General features: G+C 40.2%; 1 protein-coding gene across 4 annotated transcripts in view; it reads left to right on the top strand.

The window, feature by feature from the left end:
* OCA2 (OCA2 melanosomal transmembrane protein) overlaps window positions 1-13,122 on the top strand; it is a 685,962-nt gene that overhangs the window by 603,161 nt on the left and 69,679 nt on the right. For all 4 annotated transcript variants that reach the window (XM_077296885.1, XM_077296884.1, XM_077296887.1 and 1 more), the window contains one exon: window positions 9,617-9,710. In XM_077296885.1, coding sequence (XP_077153000.1) covers window positions 9,617-9,710 — 94 coding nt within the window. The remainder of the gene's footprint in view (window positions 1-9,616; window positions 9,711-13,122) is intronic.

Below are 13,122 nucleotides of genomic sequence, written 5' to 3'. Positions count from 1 at the left end.
TCTGAGATCTCACTCTGCTGGAGATCCTGCACAGCAGGTTAAAATTGTGATTTCATTATTGCGGGGTGACCCTCAAAATTGGGCATTTTCATTGGCACCAGGGGATCCTGCGTTGCTCAATGTGGATGCGTTTTTTCTGGCCTTAGGGTTACTTTATGAGGAACCTAATTTAGAGATTCAGGCTGAAAAGGCCTTGATAGCCCTCTCTCAGGGGCAAGATGAAGCCGAAATATATTGCCAGAAATTTCGAAAATGGTCTGTGCTTACTCAGTGGAATGAGTGCGCTCTGGCGGCAAATTTCAGAGAAGGGCTCTCTGATGCCGTAAAAGACGTCATGGTGGGGTTTCCTACGCCTACGGGTCTGAATGAGTCCATGACAATGGCTATTCAGATTGATCGGCGTTTACGGGAACGCAAACCTGTGCACCATTTGGCGGTGTCTTCTGAGAAAGCACCAGAGAGTATGCAATGTGACAGTTTTCTGTCCAGAAGCGAACGACAGAATTATAGACGCAAAAATGGGTTGTGCTTCTATTGTGGGAATTCAACTCATGTTATATCAGCATGCTCAAAACGAACAAACAAAGTTGCTAAATCCTCTGCTATTGGCACTTTGCAGTCCAAGTTTATTTTGTCTGTGACTTTAATTTGTTCGTTATCTTCTATTGTCGCGGATGCTTATGTGGATTCTGGTGCCGCTTTGAGTCTTATGGATTGGTCCTTTGCCAGGCGCTGTGGGTTTGATCTAGAGCCTCTGGAAGTCCCTATACCTTTAAAGGGTATTGATTCTACACCATTGGCTAGTAATAAACCACAATACTGGACACAAGTGACTATGCGTATGACTCCAGACCATCAGGAGGTGATTCGCTTCCTTGTGTTGTTTAATCTACTTGATGTATTAGTGCTGGGATTGCCATGGTTGCAAACCCATAACCCAGTCCTTGACTGGAAAACAATGTCTGTACTAAGCTGGGGATGTCAGGGAAATCATGGGGGCGCACCTTTGGTTTCCATTGCTTCATCTATTCCCTCTGAGATCCCGGCTTTTTTGTCTGATTATTGTGATGTTTTTGAGGAGTCTACTCTTAATTCTCTTCCCCCTCACAGAGATTGTGATTGCGCCATAGATCTGATTCCTGGCAGTAAATTTCCTAAGGGTCGTTTATTCAATCTGTCTGTACCTGAACATGCTGCTATGCGAGAGTATATTAGGGAGTCCTTGGAAAAAGGACATATTTGTCCTTCTTCGTCTCCTTTAGGAGCAGGGTTCTTTTTTGTAGCCAAAAGAGATGGTTCTTTGAGACCTTGTATTGATTATAGACTCTTAAATAAGATCACAGTCAAATATCAGTATCCTTTGCCATTGCTGACAGATTTATTTGCTCGCATTAAGGGAGCTAAGTGGTTCTCTAAGATTGATCTTCGTGGTGCGTATAATTTGGTGCGAATTAAGCAGGGGGATGAGTGGAAAACCGCATTTAATACGCCCGAGGGCCATTTTGAGTATTTGGTAATGCCTTTTGGTTTGTCAAATGCCCCTTCGGTCTTTCAGTCCTTTATGCACAATATTTTCCGTGAATATCTGGATAAATTCATGGTTGTGTATCTGGATGACGTTTTGATTTTTTCGGATGACTGGGAGTCTCATGTTCAACAGGTTAGGAAGGTTTTTCAGGTTTTGCGGACCAATTCTCTGTTTGTAAAGGGTTCAAAGTGCGTATTTGGGGTTCAGAAGATTTCTTTTCTGGGGTACATTTTTTCCCCTTCTTCTATTGAGATGGATCCTGTTAAGGTTCGGGCAATTTGTGACTGGACGCAGCCAACTTCTCTTAAGAGCCTTCAGAAATTTTTGGGCTTTGCTAATTTTTATCGTCGATTCATAACTGGTTTTTCTAGCGTGGTCAAGCCTTTGACTGATTTGACTAAAAAAGGTGCTGATGTTGCCGATTGGTCTCCTGCTGCTCTGGAGGCCTTTCGAGAGCTTAAGCGCCGCTTTTCTTCTGCCCCTGTGTTGCGCCAGCCTGATGTTTCACTTCCTTTTCAGGTGGAAGTTGATGCTTCCGAGATTGGAGCGGGGGCGGTTTTGTCACAGAAAAGTTCAGATGGTTCAGTGATGAGACCTTGTGCGTTCTTTTCTCGAAAATTTTCGCCCGCCGAGCGAAACTATGATGTTGGTAATCAGGAGCTTTTGGCGATGAAATGGGCATTCGAGGAGTGGCGTCATTGGCTTGAGGGTGCTAGACATCAGGTGGTGGTCTTGACTGATCACAAGAATTTGATTTATCTTGAGTCGGCCAGACGTCTGAATCCTAGAAAGGCGCGCTGGTCGTTGTTTTTCTCTCGGTTTAATTTTGTGGTCTCGTATCTGCCAGGTTCTAAAAATGTGAAGGCAGATACCCTTTCTAGGAGTTTTGAACCTGATTTCCCTGGTGATTCTAAACCTACGGGTTCCTTAAGGATGGGGTGATATTGTCTGCTGTCTCCCCTGACCTGCGACGTGCTTTACAAGAGTTTCAGGCGGATCGGCCTGATCGTTGTCCGCCTAGTAGATTGTTTGTGCCGGATGAGTGGACCAGTAGAGTCATCTCGGAGGTTCATTCTTCTGCGTTGGCAGGTCATCCGGGAATTTTTGGTACCAGGGATTTGGTGGCTAGGTCCTTCTGGTGGCCTTCCCTGTCTCGGGACGTGCGTACTTTTGTGCAGTCTTGTGATGTTTGTGCTCGGGCCAAGCCTTGTTGTTCTCAGGCTAGTGGATTGTTGTTGTCCTTGCCTATTCCTAAGAGGCCTTGGACACACATCTCTATGGATTTTATTTCTGATCTCCCTGTTTCTCAGAAAATGTCTGTCATCTGGGTGGTGTGTGACCGTTTTTCTAAGATGGTTCATTTGGTACCTTTGCCCAAGTTGCCTTCCTCATCTGAGTTGGTGCCTCTGTTTTTTCAGAATGTGGTTCGGTTGCATGGTATCCCGGAGAATATAGTTTCTGACAGGGGATCTCCGTTTGTGTCCAGATTTTGGCGGGCGTTTTGTGCCAGGATGGGCATTGATTTGTCTTTTTCGTCTGCATTTCATCCTCAGACGAATGGCCAGACGGAGCGTACTAATCAGACCTTGGAGACTTATTTGAGGTGTTTTGTGTCTGCTGATCAGGATGACTGGGTCACCTTTTTGCCGTTGGCAGAGTTTGCCCTTAATAATCGGGCCAGTTCTGCCACTTTGGTTTCCCCTTTCTTTTGCAATTCAGGGTTCCATCCTCGTTTTTCATCTGGTCAGGTGGAATCTTCGGATTGTCCTGGAGTGGATACTGTGGTGGACAGGTTGCATCGTATTTGGGGGCAGGTGGTGGACAATTTAAAGTTGTCCCAGGAGAGGACTCAGCATTTTGCTAATCGCCATCGTTGTGTTGGTCCTCGTCTTCGTGTTGGGGACTTGGTGTGGTTGTCTTCCCGTTTTGTCCCTATGAGGGTCTCTTCTCCTAAGTTTAAGCCTCGGTTCATCGGTCCTTATAGGATTTTAGAAATTCTTAACCCTGTGTCTTTTCGTTTGGACCTCCCAGCATCCTTTGCTATCCATAATGTTTTCCATCGGTCGTTATTGCGGAGGTATGAGGTGCCAGTTGTGCCTTCTGTTGAGCCTCCTGCTCCTGTGCTGGTTGAAGGTGAATTGGAGTACGTGGTGGAGAAAATCTTGGACTCCCGTGTTTCCAGACGGAGGCTTCAATATCTGGTTAAGTGGAAAGGCTACGGTCAGGAGGATAATTCTTGGGTTTCAGCTTCAGATGTTCATGCCTCTGATTTGGTCCGTGCCTTTCATAGGGCTCATCCAGATCGCCCTGGTGGTTCTTGTGAGGGTTCGGTGCCCCCTCCTTAAGGGGGGGGTACTGTTGTGATTCGGTTATTTGGCTCCCCCAGTGGTCGCTTGTGGTACTGGTGTCTTTGAGCTTTTCTCCTGTTTCTATCAGGATGTGGGAGTTTCCTATTTAGCCTTGTTCCTCAGTCATTCCAATGCCGGCCATCAATGTAACCAGAGTCTTTCTGTTGCATGTACCTGCTCCCAGTCTGCTGACCAGCTAAGTTGGACATTTCTGTCCTTTGTCTATTTTTGTATCTTTTGTCCAGTTTGCACTTATGTGATTCTCTGCAGCTGGAAGCTCTTGTGGGCTGAAATTGCCACTCCGGTGCCATGAGTTGGCACATGAGTTTAAGGTAATTTCAGGATGGTATTTGATAGGGTTTTGTAGCTGACTGCGAAGTCCACTATTGTATCCTTCTGCTATCTAGTTAGTGGGCCTCACTGTGCTAAATCTGCTTTCATCCTACGTTTGTCTTTTCATCTTAACTCACCGTTATTATATGTGGGGGGCTACTATCTCCTGTGGGGGATTTTCCTCTGGAGGCAAGCCAGGACTGTTTGATCTACTAGGGGTAGTTAGCTCTCCGGCTGGTGCGAGATGTCTAGCAAAAACGTAGGTACGTTCCCTGGCTACTATTAGTTGTGTGTATAGGTTTAGCATCGCGGTCAGCTCTAGTTTCCATCACCCGAGAGCTTGTCCGTTTTTTCTATGCTTCTGATGTTCCCCTGCCATTGGGAACCATAACACTCACCCCTCCGACGGCCCCTGGCTCTCAGCGGTGCAACCGGCAGCCTCCGTTCCTAAGAATGCAGTGAGTGTAGGACCTGCGATGACGTCGCGGTCTTGTGATTGTTCGCGTTACCAGCGCGTGACTGCGATGTCATCGCAGGTCCTTCACTCACTGCATTCTTAGGAACGGAGGCAGACGCTTGCATCACTGAGGTCCAGGGTCCGTCGGAGGGGTGAGTATATCCATATTTTTTTTTTAATTATTCTTTATTTTTTACATGAATATGGATCCCAGAGCCTGAAGAAGAGTTTCCTCTCCTTCAGACCCTGGGAACCATCCAGGATCGCTTCCGATATTTGTGTCCCATTGACTTGTATTGCTATTGGGTATCGGTGATATCCGATATTTTTTGGATATCGGCCGATCCAATCCGATACCGATACTTTTGAATATCGGAAGGTATCGCTCAACACTAGTTATCACATGTAGAATCAAAAAAGCTTAAGAATTAGAACTGAACCAGGTTCAGGTTAAACTTCTAACTGGCACTGAAAGCAGAGAACGAGGTGTTTAAACAATGTAAGACAATACCCCAAGACTCAAAGCAGGGAGGTCATTAAATGCAATATTAGGAATTAACCCACAAGCTCCCTGCCAGAAGGTTCAGATTGGTAAATGGAAGAAAAACAAGTAAAGGCAAAGGTTTTGCACTAGTATGGTTTTATAAAATATTGTTCCTTAATTGATAGTAAAGGAATAAAGTTGTTAAAGTAGAAAAGTCATGCAGTATAAACTTTCTTAAATTGTATCATTTTATTTATTTTTTGCTTTCTATATTCAATATTGTATTTAATCTAGAAGGAAAGCCATGTTTTTAAAGGGCTTGTGATCGCAGTTGCATGTACATTAGGTGTGTAGTGCAGCTTACATGCCTATTTTGATTTCTAAAGAAATTATTTGAATAGCATATACTCTATTGTGAAAGTTACTTTAGTAAGAAAGGAATCCAAATATATAATTTAATTGCATAATGCTAATTCCCCTTAATGGTTTACATACATTGTAGTGTAAATGCAAATCCTTAATTTTATGATCTACTGCATTGAAAAGTAAATTTTTATTTGATTATTATTTTGCATGAATATAATTTGTATTAGAATTACAAAGCATTTGCCTTAAATAAATGTTACTTTGTTTTAGGAGCATATTCCTGTGCATTTAAAACTTGCATATTTTACTCTTAAGAAAAAGTAATATTTAATAGTAGGTGCAGTAGTCGGCTCTTAAGACAGCAGGAATTATCCTTGATTTTGCATTTGATACTTTAAAAAAATGGACTTCCAATATAATAACATTCAGAACACTGAATGGCTTAATGCTCATGAACAAAGTATGCCTCCAGGCTATAGAAAACCTGGGTCACTGGTAATTTGATGTACTGCAGTTTCGAAAAAGAAGAAATTCTGAATATTAATCTTTTTATCTGCAATGCCCTAAATAAGATTCAATCCAAGCTTCAAAAAATCTAGTATCTATAACTTTGCAGCATTTATAAAATATTCTTTGATTGAAATCTGTTTAATCTGTTTAAAATTAAATGCTTCTTTTACATCTGCACGCCAAAATCTAGAAGTAAAATACAGTCCAAATACAAATTCAGTTTAACCCCTTAATCCCATATGACGTACTATCCCGTCGAGGTGACCTGGGACTTAATTCCCAGTGACGGGATAGTATGTCATATGCAATCGGCCGGGTTCACGGGGGGAGCGCGGCCAATCGTGGCCGGGTGTCAGCTGACTATTGCAGCGGACATCCGGCACTATGTGCCAGGCGTGCTCATGGACCACTCCTGGCACATTAACCCCTGGAACACTACAATCAAACATTATCGCAGTGTTCCGGGGCATAGGGAAGCATTGCACAGGGAGGGAACTCCCTGCGGGCTTTCCTGAGACCCTAGGTACAAGGCAATGTGCTCGAGCGTCTCCTCCCTGCAGGCATGGATCCGAAATGGCAGCGGGGCTACTTCTGGGTCCTGCAGGGAGGTGGCTTACGTGGCCTGTAAGCCTCGAGCAGTGCACGTCAGATCGCTGACCTGACACAGTGCTCTGCAAAGTGTAAGATCAGCAATCTGTCACTATATAGTGATGTCCCTTCCCCCGGGACAATGTGATGATTTAAAAAAAAAATATTTAGATGTGTAAAAAAAAATAATCATTACTAAATAAAGAAAAATATTGTTCCCATAAATACATTTCTTTATCTAAATAAATAAAATAAATAAAAGTACACATATTTAGTATCGCCGCGTCCATAACAACCCGTCCTATAAAACTGTCCCACTAGGTAACCCCTTCAGTGAACACCGTAAAAAAAAAGAGGCAAAAAACAACGCTTTATTATCATACCGTCGAACAAAAAGTGAAATAACGCGCGATCAAAAAGACGGATATAAATAAACATGGTACCGCTGAAAACGTCATCTTGTCCTGCAAAAAACGAGCCACCATACAGCATCATCAGCAAAAAAATAAAAAAGCTATAGTCCTCAGAATAAAGCGATGCAAAAATAATTATTTTTTCTATAAAATAGTTTTTATTGTATAAAAGCTCCAAAACATAAAAAAATGATATAAATGAGGTATCGTTGTAATGGTACTGACCCGAAGAATAAAACTGCTTTATCAATTTTACCAAACATGGAACGGTATAAACGCCCCCCGCAAAAGAAATTCATGAATAGCTGGTTTTTGGTCATTCTGCCTCAAAAATTCGGAATAAAAAGCAATCAAAACATGTCACGTGCCCGAAAAATCGAAAAATGTTACCAATAAAAATGTCAAATCGTCCCACAAAAAACAAGACCTCACATGACTCTGTGGACCAAAATATGGAAAAATTATAGCTCTCAAAATGTGGAGACGCAAAAACTATTTTTTGCAATAAAAAGCGTCTTTTAGTGTGTAACAGCTGCCAATCATAAAAATCCGCTAAAAAACCCGCTATAAAAGTAAATCAAACCCCCCTTCATGACCCCCAAAGTTAGGGAAAAACAATAAAATTAAAAAACTTTATTTCCATTTTCCCATTAGGGTTAGGGCTAGGGTTAGGGCTATGGTTAGGGCTAGGGTTGGGGTTAGGGCTAGGGTTGGGGTTGGGGTTAGGCTTGGGGTTAGGGGCTAGGGTTATGGTTGGGGCTAGGGATAGGGTTAGGGGTGGGGCTAGGGTTAGGGCTACAGTTAGGGTTGGGGCTAAAGTTAGGGCCTAGGCTAAAGTTAGGGTTGAAAAAAATCTAAATGTGGTATCGCTGTAATCCTACTGACCCCAAGAATAAAGCTGCTTTATCACTTTTACCACATGGTGAACGGCATAAAAAAAAAAAAAAAACAATTCCTGAATTTTTTTTTCATTTTGCCTCCCAAAAATCAGAATAGAAAGTGATCAAAAAATGTTATTTGCCCAAAAATAGGTAGATGTTGGTCAAAAACCTTTAGTAAAATTATGGAAATTTTTAGCAAACAGCAGTACTAGCATTTTTGCTTTTTCGTGTAAACATTCATATTGATGTTGCTGCTCAATATTGTTACCGGAAGTAGACTGTACAACTGAGCAGCCATAAAACATAGAATCCAAGGCAAAAATAAAATCTATATATATCAATTATCTGTGAAGCACAACATTTTTCTGTAAGCTTCCCATATATTTTATTTGGTTTATGTAAATTTTTACTTTTTACTGGTTCAAAAAAATCTTACACCACAGGATTATATTTATAACCTCAATTTATTCTTATTTACGGTCTAGACTTAATGGGCCTCAATTATTAAAATTGCTAAAAAGAATCTAATCAGAGTTCAGCCTTCACTTCTAAAGTTGCTTTGGTTAAAAGAAAGCTGTTCTGGTATTGGTTGTAATGGGCAACAAAGATAAATGATCTTTTAGACACTTTTGATAGATTTGCATCAATCTTCCATATTGTCACACAGACAATACAAGGGGCTGCTGATAAGTCTTGGGCTTTATCCAGAAAGAAGCGAGATAGGTAGATGAAACTTTAAATTTATTCCACGTACTCTTCACTGATGTCAACACACTTCTTACATCAGTATTCCAAGTTCTGTAAGCCTTGCAAAAAGAAGGAATTTGGTTGTGCCTCAAACCAGGCATCCGTAACATCCATGGCAACAGAAATTGTGTGATATTTGGTACCCCATGCTGTGTTTCTTCAGGTTTGGAAGAAGATGATAGTCAGAGGGAGCTAGATCTGGCGAATAAGGTGGGTGGTCAACCAGCTGGAAGCCTAGCTCCGCCAGTTTTGCCTTGGTCGCTTTTGCAGTGTGAGCGGAGACGTTATCTTGCAGGAACAAAATTCCTTGGATAGCTTGCTGCGCCTTTTGGCCTTCAGAGCTGCCCTCAATTGGTCCGAAAGTTCAGTGTAATACCTTGCACTGGTGGAAGCCTTGATGGTGGAACCTTGATGGTGGAACCCTTTTGAAGGTAGTCCACTAACAGCACACCCTCCTTATTCGAGAACACAGACGCCATCATCTTTGCACCTTGAATTTTTTGGGGTAAGGAGAACCACTGTGCCTCCCCTCTTTTGACTGCTCCTTAAAGCCCAGTCTCCAAGTGCTAAAAGGATATCCACATGGGCACAGGAAAATCTTTAACTTGCCAAACTATATTAGGTTATATGGTTTGTGTAAAAGAACAGAAAAAAAATGAATCCATGAGGATGTATTTTCAGTATCTGGTCAGGTGTGCAATGTGGTTGATATAAAGAGGATGCCTCAAGAATGGTTGAATCTAGAATTTGAGATAAAGATCTTTTTCTTTAGCAATTATTCATTGTGCTCAATTGCATTATGAGAAGTCAAATTAGTAAATTAATAGAAAAAGTATTCATGCTGGATAGATGATTTTATCTAATAATCTAAGAGTAGGAAGGAATTAGGCATTTTCTACTTTATTGGCTCAAACCACTCATTTATTTATATTGATATACTGAACATGTTCTCTACCTGCAGGAAATGGAACACTAATTGGGGCATCAGCGAATGTTGTATGTGCTGGGATTGCAGAACAGCATGGATATGGATTTTCCTTTATGGAATTTTTCAGGTTTGCTTCAGTTTTATTTTAAATCTATGTTGTTGATGTCCTGTGAATAGTAAATGGCAAGGGACACGCACTCTAGGGTTGAGTCCCTGATTCCAGTGTCATTTATTGGTCTGCATGTGTCATTTTGATACACTCTGTTTTCACTACTGCAGATCTAGCAGTGCTCTGAATACTGCGCTGTATAAAACTTTGCCTGCTTTCTGTATATTCTGTACATTGATAAAAAGCTGCTAATCCGTGGTGGGGGCGGGGTTTCTCAGAGCAGGAGGACTAGGTGTCTTGAGACAACTAGTCCTTTAATGATAGTCTCTAACTGATAAACACTGGTTTTAATACTGATTTCATTGAAATAATGCAGGGCCTAGTAAATGACACTTCACTGAAATCAGGTTCCCAGCCCCTACATCATGCTTTTATCAGATTACACAGCAAATATCTGCTGATAGATTCCCTTTAAATAGATCTTGTAGCCCTGATGCAATTATTTTGCTAATTCGTGTGAGAATTGCTGTATAATCCTGATATTAATGTAAGCATTTGAGCTGCAGCACATTTTATAAGGCATATTTAAAAAATGAGGCGTGAAAAAGGGGTTTTATTGTTTTCCATTAATAGACGTTTAAAGTGCACCAGTATCATAAGAGATACGATCTGTTAAGCAATGTATACAGTTTGGATTGTAAAATTTTGTGACAAACTCTTTAAATTTAATTATGGTTTGAAATAGCAAATAATCATACTTTAGGGTTTGCAGTGTTTGCTGCAGCATTTCATGAAACCATCACTTTCTGGGATGCTTAAACCATGACAACATTTGAGTCAAATGATTAGATGCTTAAAAAGTCATTCCTGAGGTTCTGATGTCTTTTGCCATCCATATGATCCTTACAGTCGAGTTGGAGAGTCAGTGTTGGCTAGCAATGGCGCCTGTAAAAAAAACAAACAAACAAACAAAAAAAAAATCCATGCAATGACATTTTCCAAATGTGCCACCAAAAACTATACTTGTGACATCACTATTGATAAAGTGAAAATAATTTTAACAATTTATCTATATTTTTGTGCAAGTCATAGAACAAACGCGGCAGCACTCACCGATCCTGAAGTCAGAGATTCCTTTATTCAAGCATGTGGAAAAAACATCTTCATGGCTCGGGGGTATTAGGCAATGAAAGGAGTGTGCAGGAGAAGGTCTTCTCCTGCACACTCCTTTCACTGCCTAATACCCCCGAGCCATGAAGATGTTTTTTCCACATGCTTGAATAAAGGAATCTCTGACTTCAGGATCGGTGAGTGCTGCCGCGTTTGTTCTATGACTTGCACATGATTTAGCTCTTTATATCACGCGAGCACCTCCGTTTAGCCATCGGGCAACCAGCTATTAATTAGAAGTACACATTTGACGTCTCTTGGACACTGGGGCTGTGCTGCTCTACAATTTGTCTATTGTGATTATCTATATTTTTATAGTTGCCGTTTTTAATAAGATTTGCCAGATTATTCAAGACTTTACTGCAAGAAAGTGTGATCCTAAGCAAACTTCTTGTCACTGTTGCCACTAGCTGTGTTTGTATCATAGAACAGATTTATACAGAATAACACTAATTCCTGACATTATTTCTTTACTATAAATCTTATCATTCCCATATGCTGTCTCCTATTCAATAACTTTAGACTTAAGGTACAGTTAAAGGGGTATTCCCGTCTCCAAGATCCTATCCCAATATGTAGTAGGTGTAATAATAATATTAGCAAATATTTCCAATTAGAAAAGTTTTGTAGTTTTTCTGATTCGCTATGTCTTTTCTCATGTGCAGAACCTTAGGTTTCCATGGCTATGACCAATTGCAACTATCTATCACTACTATATCAGTGGTTGTAACCATGGATACTTTAGGTCCTGCAATGCCTGCGCATGAGGAAAGAGACATAGCAAATCAGAAAAACTATACTACATTTCTAAATGGAGGTATTTGCTAATATTATTACTATTACACCTACTACATATTGGGATAGGCTCTTGGAGATGGGAATACTCCTTTAAGGTAATAAAAAAATAGCATTTGCAGTATAGATTATCACTTACCCTATTTATGGATGTCCCATTTCCTCGGTTACCACCAAACCCAAGCCATAATTTGCGGTTTTATTTTGTAATAAATATTGTTTGTTATGTCCATTTCTGAGTTTTGATGATGGTGGGGTGGTGAGTGGTTATGTGTCCATTCATGATTTTTTTAAAACTTCAAATGAATTAACCTTGTAATTGCAGTAATTTTTGTAATTTCCATTGCATCGAACGGGAACTGTGCATCGCTTATTCAATGTTTCTACACTTAATAAAAATATATTTGAATAATATATAAAGTGATTGGAACAAACATTCTATTTGAGGTTCAGAAATCCTTTATATTCTGTAAATGCTGGTAAATAAAGAAACATTGACTGTATCTGTGGGGAATGGCACAACCAGCTGGGTGTCTTTTGTTAAGGAATATGCCACAAGCTTTGACGCTCAAAGAGAACAAAATGTTCACAGAAACCATTCTCTGAAAGTTATAATTTGTTTCCCGTCAGTATGCTTTATAAGTAATTCAAGGTGCATTAATATATGCTTTTTTAAAGTGTACACGTTATCAGAAAACAGATTGTTTTAGCTTCTGAAAATCCACGCTAGATACTTTTAACAAAATTATTCACAGTAGGTAGTTCAATTCATCCCTTTTTGCTAATGGTGACCAATAAAGCAGGCAATGCTTTTAGTTGTACCTTCCAATCCCACTTGTTAGCAGGATTAATGGAATTTCAAACTGTTGTTTTATCATATGATTTAGTTTATGCTATACATAAAACGTGTGAAATATTACTCATGGGAATTCAAACCTCTTAGTAGATAGCTTAAAATCTGATTTTCTTAATGGCATTCCATTAGTGTGTGTAAAAATACTTCATGGAAACAATAACAAATAAAAAGAAGCGAAAAAATAAAGTGCATACGCAGTTGGGCAAGTGAATGTTGTGAGGATTTACTCTAGAGATTCGGTATTTATGCACGCTTGATTCAGGGTTCAGTGTGATAGAAAACATTTTCAGTGACTGATAACATTTGAAGTTTGGAGCCCCGAGTTGCAAAGATGAACATCACTGATAGAACTGACGCTGTAAAATGAATGATTGTATTGGAGGAAAGATGCTATGGAACCACTTTTTACTGTTGTTATATTGATTTTCCATCTTTGGAATACAAATACAAGTCTCTCAGCCATAAAAAAAAAGATTGATGTTAAATACAAGCCATAGACTGTTAAGTTTCAAAATATTAGCAAACGACTTTCACAGTAAGGAATAAGATTAAATGTTATGCTACTAGTAATCAATCTCCAAGCATTGCAGTTGTTTTCTCAGTGGAGAC

Source organism: Ranitomeya variabilis, chromosome 3 (assembly GCF_051348905.1).
Source record: "Ranitomeya variabilis isolate aRanVar5 chromosome 3, aRanVar5.hap1, whole genome shotgun sequence".
In the NCBI taxonomy this organism is placed as follows: domain Eukaryota; kingdom Metazoa; phylum Chordata; class Amphibia; order Anura; family Dendrobatidae; genus Ranitomeya; species Ranitomeya variabilis.
This window is presented reverse-complemented; position numbering and strand designations above follow the sequence as displayed.